Genomic DNA, 14,838 nt, shown 5'->3' with positions numbered 1-14,838 from the left:
ACATGATTCTCAAAACATATCTTGTAAATTACATAAATGACTTTTTTCTAAATGTTGAACATTTCAAAATTGAGTACATAAATATGTAGGACTGAAAATATCTGGAGGAATGCACAGAAAGATTTTAAGATTTACTTGAAAGTAAACTATATATGGACAAAGGAATACTTTGTAATTGCCTAAATATCTCCTGCATTTTTTTTGAAATTTGCATGTAGTTACACATAATTAAGTACCAAGAAAATGTTCATCAATTATGCACCAAAAGACAGAGAGTTCTTAAATGTCTTATTATGTTATTGTTTTGGCAGGTTTTAAAGCCAAAAATAATATTGATAATATCAATATACATTTCACACAAATTCTTAATCAGAAAGACTCTGAAATATATTGGTCACTCTGAGGTTCAGTACAGAAATATAACTTCTTGCATTGGATATGTACATACTATTTTCTCTAGTTTCAGGTTTCCCATCATAGTCTTCTGTTCTCATGCAGTGGAGAGTCTACATAAAGTTTTGGTGTACACTTTAAGCTTTTGCCCAGTTGACTGAACCAGTCCCTTGCACTATCATAGATGTAATTAATGAATGGTCCTAAATTCCCAGACAGTCTCCCACCCAAACATTCCTGCCTCGCCTATTGTAGCTTGTTTCTAGCTTTGTACAAGGGGAAAAAAAAAATAAACATTGGTATAACATCTAACCATCAATTCATTCCTCTTTTACTAGGATAAAACCAGAATTAAAATAGGAGCAGCATCACCATTCAGGTAGGATTAAAGCAGGCAACGATGGCATTTACTTTGGTAATGGAATGAGAGAAGAGTAACTCAGTCTTGTTGATGGACAAGGAAATGCAATGACAGCATAGGGAGTGAGGTGAAATTGCAAATGGCAGAATATGAAGTCTAGTGGCAACTTTGGTGATGCAGGGGTAGTACACTGTGCCTACCTAGACCAGGAAGGAGTGTAAATTTTACAAAATGAATAGGAGAATGGGGAGGAAGGTGGGTGGGAGAAAACACTGTTTAATCCCAAAAGGGAAACTGAAGATACTTATATATTCTATTGAGGTTACCTACAGCCAGGTTCTGAAGCACACCTCTCTCACCTCATGGGTTACCTTCCATTGTGTGTAAGTATGTCTTTTGGCAAACAAATACTGCACTAAGCTCTTTTTCATCTCCTGGGTAGATCGTAGTAGTTTCAGCTGTCAATTTCTTTGAGAGATTAGCTTCCAAACTCTCCCCTGATGATAAACCCTCAACTTTCTCTAAACTCATCATCTTCCAGTCCACCCAGCCTAGCTGTGAATTGATTATCGATAGCTGGGTGCCGCTGGCAGGCTGCTGGTGATTGGTGTCCAGCTTTTGCTGGCTGATTACAACTCCAGATGGCTGTTTGGATGAAAGGAACAACTAGCTGGTTTTGAATGGATAGTTTCTGAATTTTGTAATTATGATTGGGAATTGTCGGGTGCTACCTGTAACCTGATCTTTCAGTGATGTTGATAGTCTGTCATACAAGATCATGGGTTTCCTGGCATTTAAGGTTTAGCTACACTTAGGACATGTTCAACAATTCCCCAAAGGAAACATACAGCTAAGTGGTGACAGAGTCATAGAGATGTACGGCACAGAAACAGACTGTTCAGTCCAACTTGTCCATGCCAACCAGATATTTACTATAATTCGTTGATTTTTTAAATGATTTATTTGCTTTGACTGTGCAACATATTTTTCTACATCATGACATTGTTTACATATGCTAAAGTGCAGACATGCATGGAAAAGATGACAAACTTCAGGAATGTTTTGGTGGATGGCCCAGATCTCACCCTTCCAGTGAGGGATATCTGTTCACCATATGGTGTATATTCATTCTAAATTACTGTCACACCACACAGAGTGAGCATTTTTCTAACAGTATCTGGATCTAAGTTTCCGGATCTGCTTCAAGTTAGCATTTTGGAGAAATGGCAAAGGACAACATGTGGGCTTGAATGTGAGTCCAGAAAGTCATTCAGATTTGTGTTGGTTCTTGGAGTGCTATGCTCTTTGACATCAAGGAGAATCTCTTCATTTGAATGAGAAGGGAAAACAACTGAAGTATTAACGACTATTTAAAGATAAATGCCATCAGGATAAAGCCTAAATAGTCATTAATTTTAGCACCAATTTAAAAAAATATTGGCCCCATTTCCTTGTCTCCTTGAAAAACTGAATAAAAGGAAACAAATAATTGTTTTACAGTTGCAACAAAATGTAATATCAGGATGCACCATTGTACTGAAGGACATTTATTTTGCTACTTGATCACTGTTATAACTTTCATTTCCAATCTATAAGTTTCATTTTATGTCAAATTCTGACTTGCTAAATTGAATCTTCAATTAAATGGTTGGCATAAAATGTGTTATTGATAAGAAAGAAATCTATTTTTTTGTCACACAATGTAGGGTTTTCATAAGGAATTTGCACGTTGTTACCAAATGCTTTTCAGCAAGTACTAATATTTCAAGCATTGGTCATTACTTTTAAGTCAATCGTGGGCATCATAGGTTTTATTTTCAAAATGATTTCTAATAAAGTTTTAATTAAATAAAAGAAGTTAAAGAACATTAAGATTGAACACACTACATGGCATTTCTTCCCTTTAAAAGACTGTTTAAACACTACTGTGTTAAATAATAGACATAGATACTTAACTTTCATAACTATCAGAATAGCTAGAGTGAAATAATCCAAGAGAAAATTTAAGCAATAGAATAGTATATTGTCCAACCGTTAAACTTCTCAGTCAGGGCAACTTTGACCTAAAACGTATGAGCATTCCACTAAAGCTATGTTAGTTGAACAAGGAAACCTTTGGGCAATTTTGGGAATGTATAATTTCTCAAGTAGAAGTAAAGATTTTTTTATGCTAGTTTGAACAACTAATGCATGAGTTTATGTATTTTTCATGTGCTATTTGTAACAAAAGCAGAAGCTCATATAAAAAACATTTGTAATTTTGCTACACAAAATTTTCCTTCCCCTTTGATATTGAATATTGTTTCAGAATGTAGTTCTGAAGCAAACTTTGCAATAATGCTATTGCAGATTCTTCAAGCATGTACTGGGGTGAAACTTTGCTTTTGACAATAGCATGAAATGGTTCACAGCGACTCTGAAGTCTGTTTCACATTGCACTCAATCTTTTTTTGTAATGGATGTAATACAGCTTACTGGTTCACCAGTTCTAGATTACAGTTTAAAACTAATATTATTCCTGTGATCTTTACTTAGTTGTTTTTATGAAACTTGCACTATTTAAATTTGAAATACCAAAAACATCACATGAACAAGAAACATTCTACCACGATAAGCAGTTCCAACTTCAGTCATTTATGATATGTAATCATGGCATAGTACTAGGTCACTGTGTTTGTCAGTGGAGTGAATGAAGTCAGATATATTGCAGTATACCGGTAATGCAAGTTTTCAGAAAGAATACAGTTTAAAGCTTCTTTGTAATGTCAAACACCTTCACATATGTCTATCTCTGGAAACATATTTTCAAAACTCATAGATTTACTTTACACAAAAACATTTAAAAGTAAAATATTACAATTCTTTTAAATCCGACATTGTCACTTCAGAGTCACAAACTAAATTTTATATCACTTCAGTCATTGATGTGAATTTAAGGATTTAAATTTGGTTTGAAGTAATGTTACAACAGAAGTTGTCTACACTTTTTAATTTATACTATGTAATTTTTAAGTTAATATTTTCACTGCTTATAGTTTTGAGCACCAAAATCTTCCTTTGACTTTTGAAGAGATGGTAGTACAAAACGAACTCATGATAACTTGGCAGCCCATTTTAATCTAAACTGAATTCTCTTTTTTAATGGATGTACGATAGGATGCAAGTTTAATATAAATCCTTGCTGCATTATTGGTATAAATTAATTTCATCCTTGTGCTCTTCATTTGCAAAATGCTTTCTGAAGTTTTCTAGTTCTTTTGAAGCATTATTGTCAAAAGATTGTTATTTTCTTTCAGGACTTGTTCATACTTAGACATGAGTTTTTAAACATAGAAAATAAAAGACAAACTGAAGTGTGTATTTCCCCTTTCACTTGTCACTCAAGCTTTTGGAAATCAGGGTCAAGTTTTGATTATTGTAAAGATCACAAATGTCACTCTTTTCACTAGTTGATTTGATAGGAATAAAAGACAGCAGTAAAAAAAAGTACCTAAATCCGTCCATTTCAATGCAAAACACATGATCGTTCAATACATGTGCTCCTTTGTAGACACAGGTTCAGGTTTATGAAAGAGTTTAACATCAGAAAACATTAAAGATTCTAAAAGAATATATACATAAAGAAGGCATAATGGTAGCAAACTGCAATATTTATAAGACTATATTTCATCCTCAACTTCTTGATCTTTTTCTGATGACTTCAACAGTCCCATCTCCAGAGGCTCGACCTTTTTTAACTTTGTATTAATCACCCTACAAACATAAAAAGGACATATGTAAATTTGGTGAAATTGATGATGGCATGATTAATAATGACTGAAATCATTGCAAATTATCTTTTAAAAATGTAAGATGTAAATCATACTGCTGTCAGCCTTTGGGCTATGATTGTGTTTCTTGAACAATATTAAAATTTTTAAGTTTGAAGCTTAAAAAAAAGACTGATTGTTGATTCATCATGGTACACTGCTTATTTTTATCTAAATGTGCAAGTCATTCCAAACTCTGTTTTAACTCCTTGCAGGGTATATCACCAAGTTCCTTTCCAAGTCACAAATGATCCTGACTTAGAAATATATTGCCCTTCCTTCAATGTTGTTGGGTAAAGAACTCAGAATTCCTTTCTGAACTGCATTATGGATGAACGTCCACCATATGGACAGCAGGGGTTCAAGTAAGGCAACTCACACTACCTCCCCAAGGGTAAATAGGGATGGCAAAACATCTGCTAGCCATTCCCTGTGCTCATGGCATACAAAATAATTTAAAATGATTCTTCTTCCTTTCATGGTGAAACCTGAACAGCCGAAAAACACTAGTGTGGTTTGGGGTTTTCTAAGATTCTATCAAACCGAAGTACCTAGCGGGGAATTCCTCCTACTATCAATTTTGGAAACTGAAATGACAGTTCCTGAAAAATGGCAAGGAAAATTCTTCTTTATGTGAAGATATATATTTTGACTCTAGGTGGCAGAATTGCATTTTTAAAATTAAATAATTCATATTGTGCCAAATACAATCCATTTTCATTTCAACTATTTCGTGTCCTTGTTCATAGTTTTAGCTTTTTGTTGTCTCTGAGTGCATAATGGTGTTGCATAGAATAAAAATTATCAGTCATTATTCCTTTGTGATATAAACAGTTGTATGTAAAATGTGTTGAAAAGGTGGGCTTTCGAGTTGGTGTTTGGGCTAGCAATTGATTTTGTAGCAAAGTAGTTGTCATGTGTTTTGATGCTGTTTTTGACATTTAAAGGGAAGTGTCCCAATTGAAACAGAATGGTCTTGAAATATGCACAGTTTCTTGGCAGTACCAGAAATTGTGATTAATGTAACAGTCAGTAGCGCAAACATCAATACAGCCAGTTCTGATATAACACAATAGTTCCATTCCCATGCGACCCCGTGCTATATGAAAATCATGTAACAATAGCGCCGTTTAAACTAATGGAACCTGGATCAGAATATAGCCAATATAGGTAAAGAAAGTTCACGTTCTACAAATAATGGTCTAAACTCATCAATCACATCATAACCAATTCGCGTTGAGGAAACGCATGTTACTGCAGAACTGACTGTAACGTTGTCCTACAAACCATGAAACTCATCAGGATAATTTTTGAGAATAAAAATAAAGGGGAAAGCCAACATTTATACTTTCTGAGAGGAGATTACTGATTGTGTGGAAAGTGATTAGAACAGGCATTACCATGGGGACTGGAGATATTAATGAAGATTGACTGTTAACTGCCAGGCTTTGTTTGAATTTCAAACCAGGCAAGTTGTGTTGTCTAGGCATTGTCCCAAGGCATTAAACAACAAATGGATGAAACCTATATTGCTAAGTTGAAATAGGCATAGCACATGCATATGTTCTGCCTACAAAAAACAGACTCTATGTAGCTTCCATTATCTTGCTGCTAAAATAGGGAGCATCAAAGTCAATCTGCAGGTTAATAACTATCCTGATCAGATACATGACAACTGTATATCTTACTGTTTTTCCTAGAGCAGTGAAGGTTGAGGTGGCAGCCTAAGCAAGGTATATTAGATTATGAGGAGCATAAATAAGATGGTAGCCTCCAGAGCCATAGACCAAAAGTTGGAAAATTTGAATGGTGAAGACCTATCTTTGTTAGCCAGCAAATACTGTTTGGGCTGAATTGTCTCCTGTACTGTAAATACCAAAGAGTCTACAAGTCTGGATCAGTTCAATTCATGAAAGCCACTAAAGTTGTCATTCTAGGCCCTTAGAAGTGGCCAGATTTACCTGGATAGGTGAGGTACCTCAAACATTAGAGCAACAAGTGAAGCAATAGCCACAGGAGTGGTGTTTGCCACTACTTGGACTCTGCCATCAAGCCATATGTATGTTCTGCCTATCGCGTAAATGAGTAATGTGGCACACACAGTCAGTGTTTCACAGTACTTCTAACTTGCCTTGCCTTTTGTTGCAGACACAAATTCAGGCAGCTTGTTGTGTTTGCCATTATGAACTGTCAAGGGAAAGGATGTGTTGCTATGGCACTGTGCTATACCCATGTGACACCAATATGTACTTACCCATAGCTTACACAGCAACCATATAATGTGCTTCAGCCAAACAGCCAAGTCTCAAAGTCTAAGGTGTGTAATCCTCAGTAACCCTCAGGCTCAAAGGGCTGAACGCTTACTCCTGCTCTTGGTTTCTATGTTTCCAATCCTGGCTGGCAGCTGAGCATTACCTATGGCACCAGTCGTTGGAACACTGTACGTTCCCAGCAATAGCAAGCACGTTTGCCACTAATGAGTGCAACCTTGTGTGAGGGCAGTGCTGTTGGATATGGGTGAAATAACTGCTCAGAGACTGGTATCCCATCATCATTTATTTACTTGTGCACAGTACACTGGTTGTAGCCAGCCAGCTCAGAATCAGTTGCCTGAATTGAGAAGAGACTAATCTCCTGGTTATATTATTTTTTAAAAATCCTCCAGCCGAGAGAACTTTTCCCTGCAGTACATTGGCTGTGGCTGGCCAACTCAGAGTCAGTCGCCTAAGGAGTCTAATTCCTGGCTATATATACTTTTTCTTTTCCTTTTCTTAGTGTCTCCTGGTTATATTGGTCAGCCAGGGTTTTCCTGATTGATTGGGGTTGTTAACCCGGGCCAATGACCTTGTAGTCAATGAGGTCAACCTGGTTCCAATCACTACAATGAGGCATACTTATTGAGGTGGAGAAGCAGAAAAATGCATGAAATTACTCACTAGAACTCACAGAGGGAAACCTTTCATGAAACTTCCCTAAATTGACATTTGACCAATTTTTCATAAAACCTAGCCAAGGTTTATTTTATTTCTCAATAATGGAACAAATCATTGCAACTTGGGTGGATTCTCCCCTGATTTTCCATCTAATAATTCTAAAATAACTTGGAAAACTTGAGAAATACAAATCCAAATGTCTGACTGTTTCCAGTCAGTGGAACTCTGCATTGTAAGAATGAGTATCCACATTACCTGAGCAGCTTTTGAGATATACATATTAGGTTAGGGCCAGTGCACAATAAGTGAAAATATCTTTTTATTAAAAAATACAACTTTAAGTCAAATATTGAGCAAGTAAATGCTGGGAAAGGATTCTGGGTAATCCAAATGGAGGATGTGAAAAAATCGTGGCTGTAAGAGCTACTTCTTTTTTAGGTATTTTAGGTGTTGGAGGAAATTTCCTTGAATTCCAGGAGTAGCAATTACTGTTTTATATGCTGTTGCTTTGTTTTGGAACTTTGAGGAAAGAAGTCAAAACAATGGCACTTGTAAAAGGGAGAAAGGCAGTGACCATATGGTCAGTTAGGGAGACAGAAAGAAACCTACAATGTGAACTGACACAGCAGTGAATCTGCACAGTTACTCTCTTTACTGTTTGAGTTCATGTGTCCCTGGAAATCTGAGTGTGTCAAGGAAAAATTACCAAACAGTGAAATTCACAGCTGACCTTGGAGGAACCTGTGTGGGAGAGCTCACAGCACAGCAACAGGTAAGTGTACAGTTTTAACTTGTGTCCTTGCTATAAGTCTGCAGGACTGAATAGAGTGGGTTCTTTCTTGATTATATATTTTATTGAAATCTGTCTCTGGATTAAATTTTAAAAATATAAACCATAAATACTAAGTTAGCCTGAAGCACTGCTTTTTAGAACAAAAAGACTGTGCTATTTTCTGGGTGTGTAGATTGTGAAGGAGCAAAGATGGCCGTTAGTAGATGATATGATCTTTCTGTTGGATGTGGGAGTTTAAGGAGAGTTTCCATGTTACTGATGATTGTGTCTGCAGTAAATGTCTTGAGATACGATTGAATTCATAACCAATGAGTCGCAGATACAGTCAGGTAGATGAGTTAACTCCAGGAAAGGTAGGAGGGGGAGGCAGGTAATGCAGGAGTCTTCTGTGGCTATCCCCAGATCAAATAAATATGCTGTTTTGGAAAAGGTAGGGTGTGATGGACTCTCAGGGGAATGTAGCATGAACAACCAAGTTTCTGGTATCGAGACAGGCTCTAATGCAATGTGGAGTAAGTCAGGTTCCAAGCAATCGATTGTGATGGGGACTCTCTAGTCAGAGGCACAGAAGATATTTCTGTAGCCAACAGCGAAAACAATCGGAATGGTGTTTGGCCAGGATCAAGGATATCTCAGAGGGTGCAGAATGTTCTCAAAGAGGAAAGGGAGGTCATTGTATACATTGGAACCAATGACATAGGAAGGGAAAAGGATGGAAAACTGAAGGGAGAATACAAAATGTTAGGCAGGAATTTAAAAAGGAGGTCCTCAAGGGTAGTAATATCTGGATTACTCTCGGTGCCATGAGCTAGTACAGGTAGAAATAGAAGGATAGAGCTGATGAATGCATGGCTGAGGAACTGGTGCATGGGAGAAAGGTTCACATTTCTGGATCATTGGAATCTGCTGGGGCAGAAGTGACCTGTATAAGAAGAATAGGTTGTACCTGAATTGAAAAGGGAACAATAAACTGACAGGAAGATTTGCTAGAGCTGCTCGGGAGGATTTAAACTAGTAAGGTTGGGGGTGGGACCCAGGGAGATAGTGAGGAAAGAGATCAGTCTGAGACTGGTACTGTTGAGAACAGAAGCGAGTCAAACAGTCAGGGCAGACAGGGACAAAACAGAGAACAAGGTAGGACTGATAAATTAAATTGCATTTACTTCAATGCAAGAGGCTGAACAGGAAAGGCAGATGAAATCAGGCCATAAGTAGGAACATGGGACATAGAAAATGCAGAAATGTGGCTCAGAGATGGACAGAGCTGGCAGCTTAATGTTCCAGGATACAAATGCTATGGGAAGGATAGAAAGAGAGGCAAGACAGGAGGGGGAGTGGCGTTTTTGATAAGGCATAGTATTACTGCTGTATTTGGGGAGGATATTCCTGGAAATATATCCAGGGAAGTTATTTGGGTGGAACTGAGAAATAAGAAAGGGATGATCACCTTATTGGGATTGTATTATAGACCTCCTAATAGTCAGCAGGAAATTGAGAAACAAATTTGTAAGGAGATCTCAGTTATCTGTAAAAATAATAGGGTGGTTATGGTAGGAGATTTTAACTTTTCAAACATCGACTAGGACTGCCACAGTGATAAATGTTTAGATGGAGAGGAATTTGTTAAATGTGTACAAGAAAATCTTTTGATTCAGTATGTGGATGTTCTGACCAGAGAAGGTGCAAAACTTGACCTACTCTTGGGAAATAAGGCAAGGCAGGTGATTGAGATGTCAGAGGGGGAGTACTTTGGGGCCAGTAACCATAATTCTATTAGTATTAAAATAGTGATGGAAAAGGATAGATCGGATCTAAAAGTTGAAGTTCTAAATTGGAAGAAAGCTAATTTTGACGGTATCAGACAAGAACTTTCAAAAGCTGATTGGGGCAGATATTCGCAGATGAAAGGATGGCTAGAAAATAGGAAGCCCTTCAAAAATGAGATAACAAGAGTCCAGATACAATATATTCCTGTCAGGATGAAAGGAAAGGCTGGTAGGTACAGGGAATGTTGGATGACAAGAGAAATTGAGGGTTTGGATAAGAAAAAGGAGGAAGCATATGACAGGTATAAACAGGATAGATTGAGTGAATGCTCAGAAGAGTATAAAGGCAATAGGAGTATAGGGAAATCAGAAGGGCAAAAAGATAACATGAGATGGCTTTGGCAAATAGGGTTAAGGAAAATTCAAAGTGTTTTATAAATACATTAAGGACAAAAGGGTAACTAGGGAGCAAATAGGGCCTCTTAAAAATCAGCAAGGCAACTGCAGTGTGGAGCCGCAGGAGATGGGGGAGGTAGTGAATGAGTATTTCGCATCAGTGTTTACTGTGGAGAAGGTGATAGTAGATATAGAAATTGGGGAAATAGATGCTGACATCTTGAAAAATGTCCATATTACAGAGGGGGAGGTGCTGGATGTCTTTAAACACAAAAGTGGATAAATCCCCAGGACCTAATCAGGTGTACCTGAGAACTCTGTGGGAAGCTAGGAAAGTGATTGCTGGACGCCTTGCTGAGATATTTGTATCATCGATAGTCATAGGTGAGGTAGAAGAAGACTGGAGGTTGGCAAACGTGGTGCCACTGTTTAAGAAGGGTGGTAAGGGAAAGCCAGGGAACTATAAACCATTGAGGCTGACATCAGTGCTGGGTAAGTTGTTGGAGGGAATCCTGAGGGACCCCATTTACATGTATTTGGAAAGTAGGTTTCCACTCCCGGCACCTTCCCCTGCAACCGCAGGAAATGTAAAACTTGCGCCCACACCTCCTCCCTTACTTCTCTCCAAGGCCCCAAGGGATCCTTCCATATCCGCCACAAATTCATCTGCACCTCCACACACATCATCTATTGCATCCGCTGCACCCGATGTGGCCTCCTCTATATTGGGGAGACGGGCCGCCTACTTGCGGAACGCTTCAGGGAACACCTCTGGGACCCCCGGACCAACCAACCCAACCACCCCGTGGCTCAACACTTTAACTCTCCCTCCCACTCCACCGAAGACATGCAGGTCCTTGGACTCCTCCATCGCCAGAACATAACAACACGATGGTTGGAGGAAGAGCGCCTCATCTTCCGCCTGGGAACCCTCCAACTACAAGGGATGAACTCAGATTTCTCCAGTTTCCTCATTTCCCCTCCCCCCACCTTGTCTCAGTCGATTCCCTCGAACTCAGCACCGCCCTCCTAACCTGCAATCTTCTTCCTGACCTCTCCGCCCCCACCCCACTCCAGCCTATCACCCTCACCTTGGCCTCCTTCCACCTATCACATCTCCATCGCCCCTCCCCCAAGTCCCTCCTCCCTACCTTTTATCTTAGCCTGCCTGGCACACTCTCCTTATTCCTGATGAAGGGCTCTGGCCCGAAACGTCGAATTTCCTGTTCCTTGGATGCTGCCTGACCTGCTGCGCTTTAACCAGCAACACATTTTCAGCATGTATTTGGAAAGGCAAGGACTGATTAGGGATAGTCAACATGGCTTTGTGCACGGGAAATCATGTTTCACGAACTTGAGTTTTTTGAAGAAGTAACAAAGAGGATTGGCGAGGGCAGAGTGGTAGACGTGATCTATAAGGACTTCAGTAAGGCGTTCCACAATGGGAGACTGGTTAGCAAGATTAGATCACATGGAATATAGGGATAACTGACCATTTGAATACAGAACTGACTTGAAGGTAGAAAACAGAAGGCGGTACTGGAGGGTTGCTTTTCAGAGTAGAGGCCTGTGACCACTGGTATGCTGGGTTCACTACTTTTTGTAAGTTACATAAATGATTTGAATGTGAAAATAGGAAGTATAGTTAGTAAGTTTGCAGATGACTACAAAATTGGAGGTGTAATGGATAGCAAATAAGGTTACCTCAGAGTGCAACAGGATCTTGATCAAATGGGCTAATGGGCTTAGATGTGGCAGACAGAATTTAATTTAGATAAATGTGCGGTGCTGCATTTTGGAAAAGCAAATCTTAGCAGGTCTTATACACTTAATGGTAAGGACCTAGAGAATGAAGCTAAACAAAGAGACATTGGAGTGCATGTTCATTGTTCCTTGAAAGTAGAGTTGCAGGTAGATAGGATAGTGAAGAAGGCATTTTGTATGTTTTTGTTTATTGGTCAGAGCATTGAGTATAGGAGTTAAAAGGTCATGTTGTGACTACACAGGAAATTGGTTAGGCCACTTTTGGAATATGGCGTGCAATTCTGGTCTCCTTCCTATTGGAAGGATGTTGTGAACCTGGAAAGAGTTAGAAAAGATTTCCAAGGACATTGCCAGGATTGGTGGATTTGAGGTATAGGGAGAGGGTGAATAGGCTGGGGCTGTTTTCCCTGCAGAGTGGAGGCTGAGGGGTGACCTAATAGAGGTTTATAAAATCATGAGGGGCATGGATAGGATAAATGGACAGGGTCTTTTCCCTGGGTTGGGTGAGTCCAGAACTAGAGGGCATAGTTTCAGGGTGAGAAGGGAAAGATATAAAAGAGACCTAAGAGATAACTTTTTCACAGAGGGTGGTGAGTGGATGGAATGAGCTGCCAGAGGATGTGGTGGAGGCTGGTACAATTACAGCATTTAAAAGGCATCTGGATTGGTTTATGAATAGGAAGGGTTTAGAGGGATATGGGCCAAGTCCTGGCAAATGGGGCTAGATTAGGTTCGGATATCTGGTCGGCCTGGACAAGTTGGACCCAAAGGTCTGTTTCCGTACTGTATATCTCTATGACTCTAATAGATTTTCAAAAACTGCAATGTCTAAAAACAGGCAAAGTCTGCAATATTCTGGAAAATGCCTGTCAAATCACTGTTGTTTACAAAAATATTACTTCGCCAAACAAGGCAATGTAACCACTTTAATGGTATATTTGAAGGGATTAGGAACAGCACATTTATTTTAGTGGTGTGCCTATGTTTTTGTTTCATTAGAATTAATTGGCCATGCTGTCACCAGCATGTAACTTTGTTTTACCTGATAAAGAAGTAGTGTTCTGAAATAGTGTGATTTAAAATAAGCCTGTTGGACTATAACCTGGTGTTATGTGACTTCTGATTTTGTCCACCCCAGTCCAACACCAGCACCTCCACATCATGACTGATTAAGAGCATGCATCTAAGCTTAAAAACAAAGAAAAGAAATGGGATTGAAGTGTGAGTGTATCACACTATAGGCAATCATACTGGAATTCTGCTGAAGCATGATGTATGATGGCAATAAATTATGGAAAATACTAATTTCCTCTCTACGTCACTTTCTTCATTTCGGCCTACCTCATCGACTGAGCTTTTGCTCATCTGGTCTGATCTAATATCCCGTAATGCTGTTCAATGACATATTTGTTTTATAATGTTCCTGGGAAACTTTATATGTTTTAAAGGCATGTTATGAATTGTTGAATGTCCACAACCATCTGAGTCTACATTGTTACAACTGCATGTGTGTCTGCTCTGGTGTTTAAACAAGATGAATTGGAAGACAATAGTCCAATACTCATCAGACTCATTAAAAAAGGAAATCTGCCACATAGCTCGTCAATTTTTAATTTTGCCTTCTTCCCATAGCCACTACTTTGTGTCTCTGTTCCTCTCCATTTTGCCACCACTGCCCAGTAACCAAACTTGTACATCTGTGAGCATTCTGTAGCAGTTCCATTCACTTACATAGAAGAAGGTACTTTCTGTTAGGAAGGTTGCTGATTCAGAAGCAGTGATGCAGATAAAAGTAGCACTGATTGAGCAAATCAACAGATGAAATGTGAGCAGGATGTTTTGAACAATGATGTATAATGAGTTGGCTGGGAGCCTTCCAGTCAGGGCAGACAAGCAGCTATTTAATGCTGTGAGGAGCATGCCTCCAACTCACACTCAGCAGTCTGACTGGCACAGTAGTTCCAGTGGACATGACTGGGACTATAAGTAATGCCCAGATTGCCAGTCCTGCAGCCCAGGAACAGGCAAGTGCAGCAGATCGGTGAGACAGGTTTCTTATGGTGAGGTGGGAAGGTTAGACCAAGATTGTTGGGGTGACCAAGTTGGGTATCTTAAGGGGAAGATCACCCAAGGAGTTTTGTAGGCAACCTATAAGAAAACTGGTGCAGGACAGGAAAACTCTGCACATGGGAGTTTAATGTTCTAGTAAGAAGAGTAATTTTTAAATGCATTGTATGTTTGAAGGTTTCGAACAATTGTTATTCATTTGTGGAAATAAACATGATAAGTAACTGACTTTTGTACATGAGCTTATTAAAATGAATTTAAAAATGTAATGTTATGGCTTCAGAACTTTACATAGTTTTCAGAACATAAATAAAATTTCAAAGTTATAAAGACAGTCATGTTTTCTTTCTAATCTTGGTGAAGATATACTGTTACAGTCTTCAAAATATTACAGAAGTTGGATAACCCTACAGGTTGCTCAGTTCTTTATGAAGTTCTAGCTCTCCTTGAAAGAAGTGAATTTGGTGATTGAATTTTCTGTGGTGCTGCACTGGTTAATACATTTCTTTAAAAAAGGGTTTCTTTATACAATTGTTAATACAATAAGTTAATCAAT

The 14,838-nt window shown here is 38.7% G+C and overlaps 1 protein-coding gene across 2 annotated transcripts in view; it reads right to left on the bottom strand.

Annotated features, from left to right (window-relative positions):
- Window positions 1–3,783: 3,783 nt before the first annotated feature.
- tmem45a (transmembrane protein 45a) overlaps window positions 3,784–14,838 on the bottom strand; it is a 96,028-nt gene continuing 84,973 nt past the window's right edge. For both annotated transcript variants that reach the window (XM_060833169.1, XM_060833170.1), the window contains exon 8: window positions 3,784–4,507. In XM_060833169.1, coding sequence (XP_060689152.1) covers window positions 4,414–4,507 — 94 coding nt within the window. In that variant the 3' untranslated portion in view covers window positions 3,784–4,413. The remainder of the gene's footprint in view (window positions 4,508–14,838) is intronic.

This window comes from Hemiscyllium ocellatum, chromosome 12 (assembly GCF_020745735.1).
Source record: "Hemiscyllium ocellatum isolate sHemOce1 chromosome 12, sHemOce1.pat.X.cur, whole genome shotgun sequence".
Lineage (NCBI taxonomy): Eukaryota > Metazoa > Chordata > Chondrichthyes > Orectolobiformes > Hemiscylliidae > Hemiscyllium > Hemiscyllium ocellatum.
Note: the sequence above shows the minus strand (reverse complement) of the source record. Positions and strands in the feature narration are given on the sequence as shown.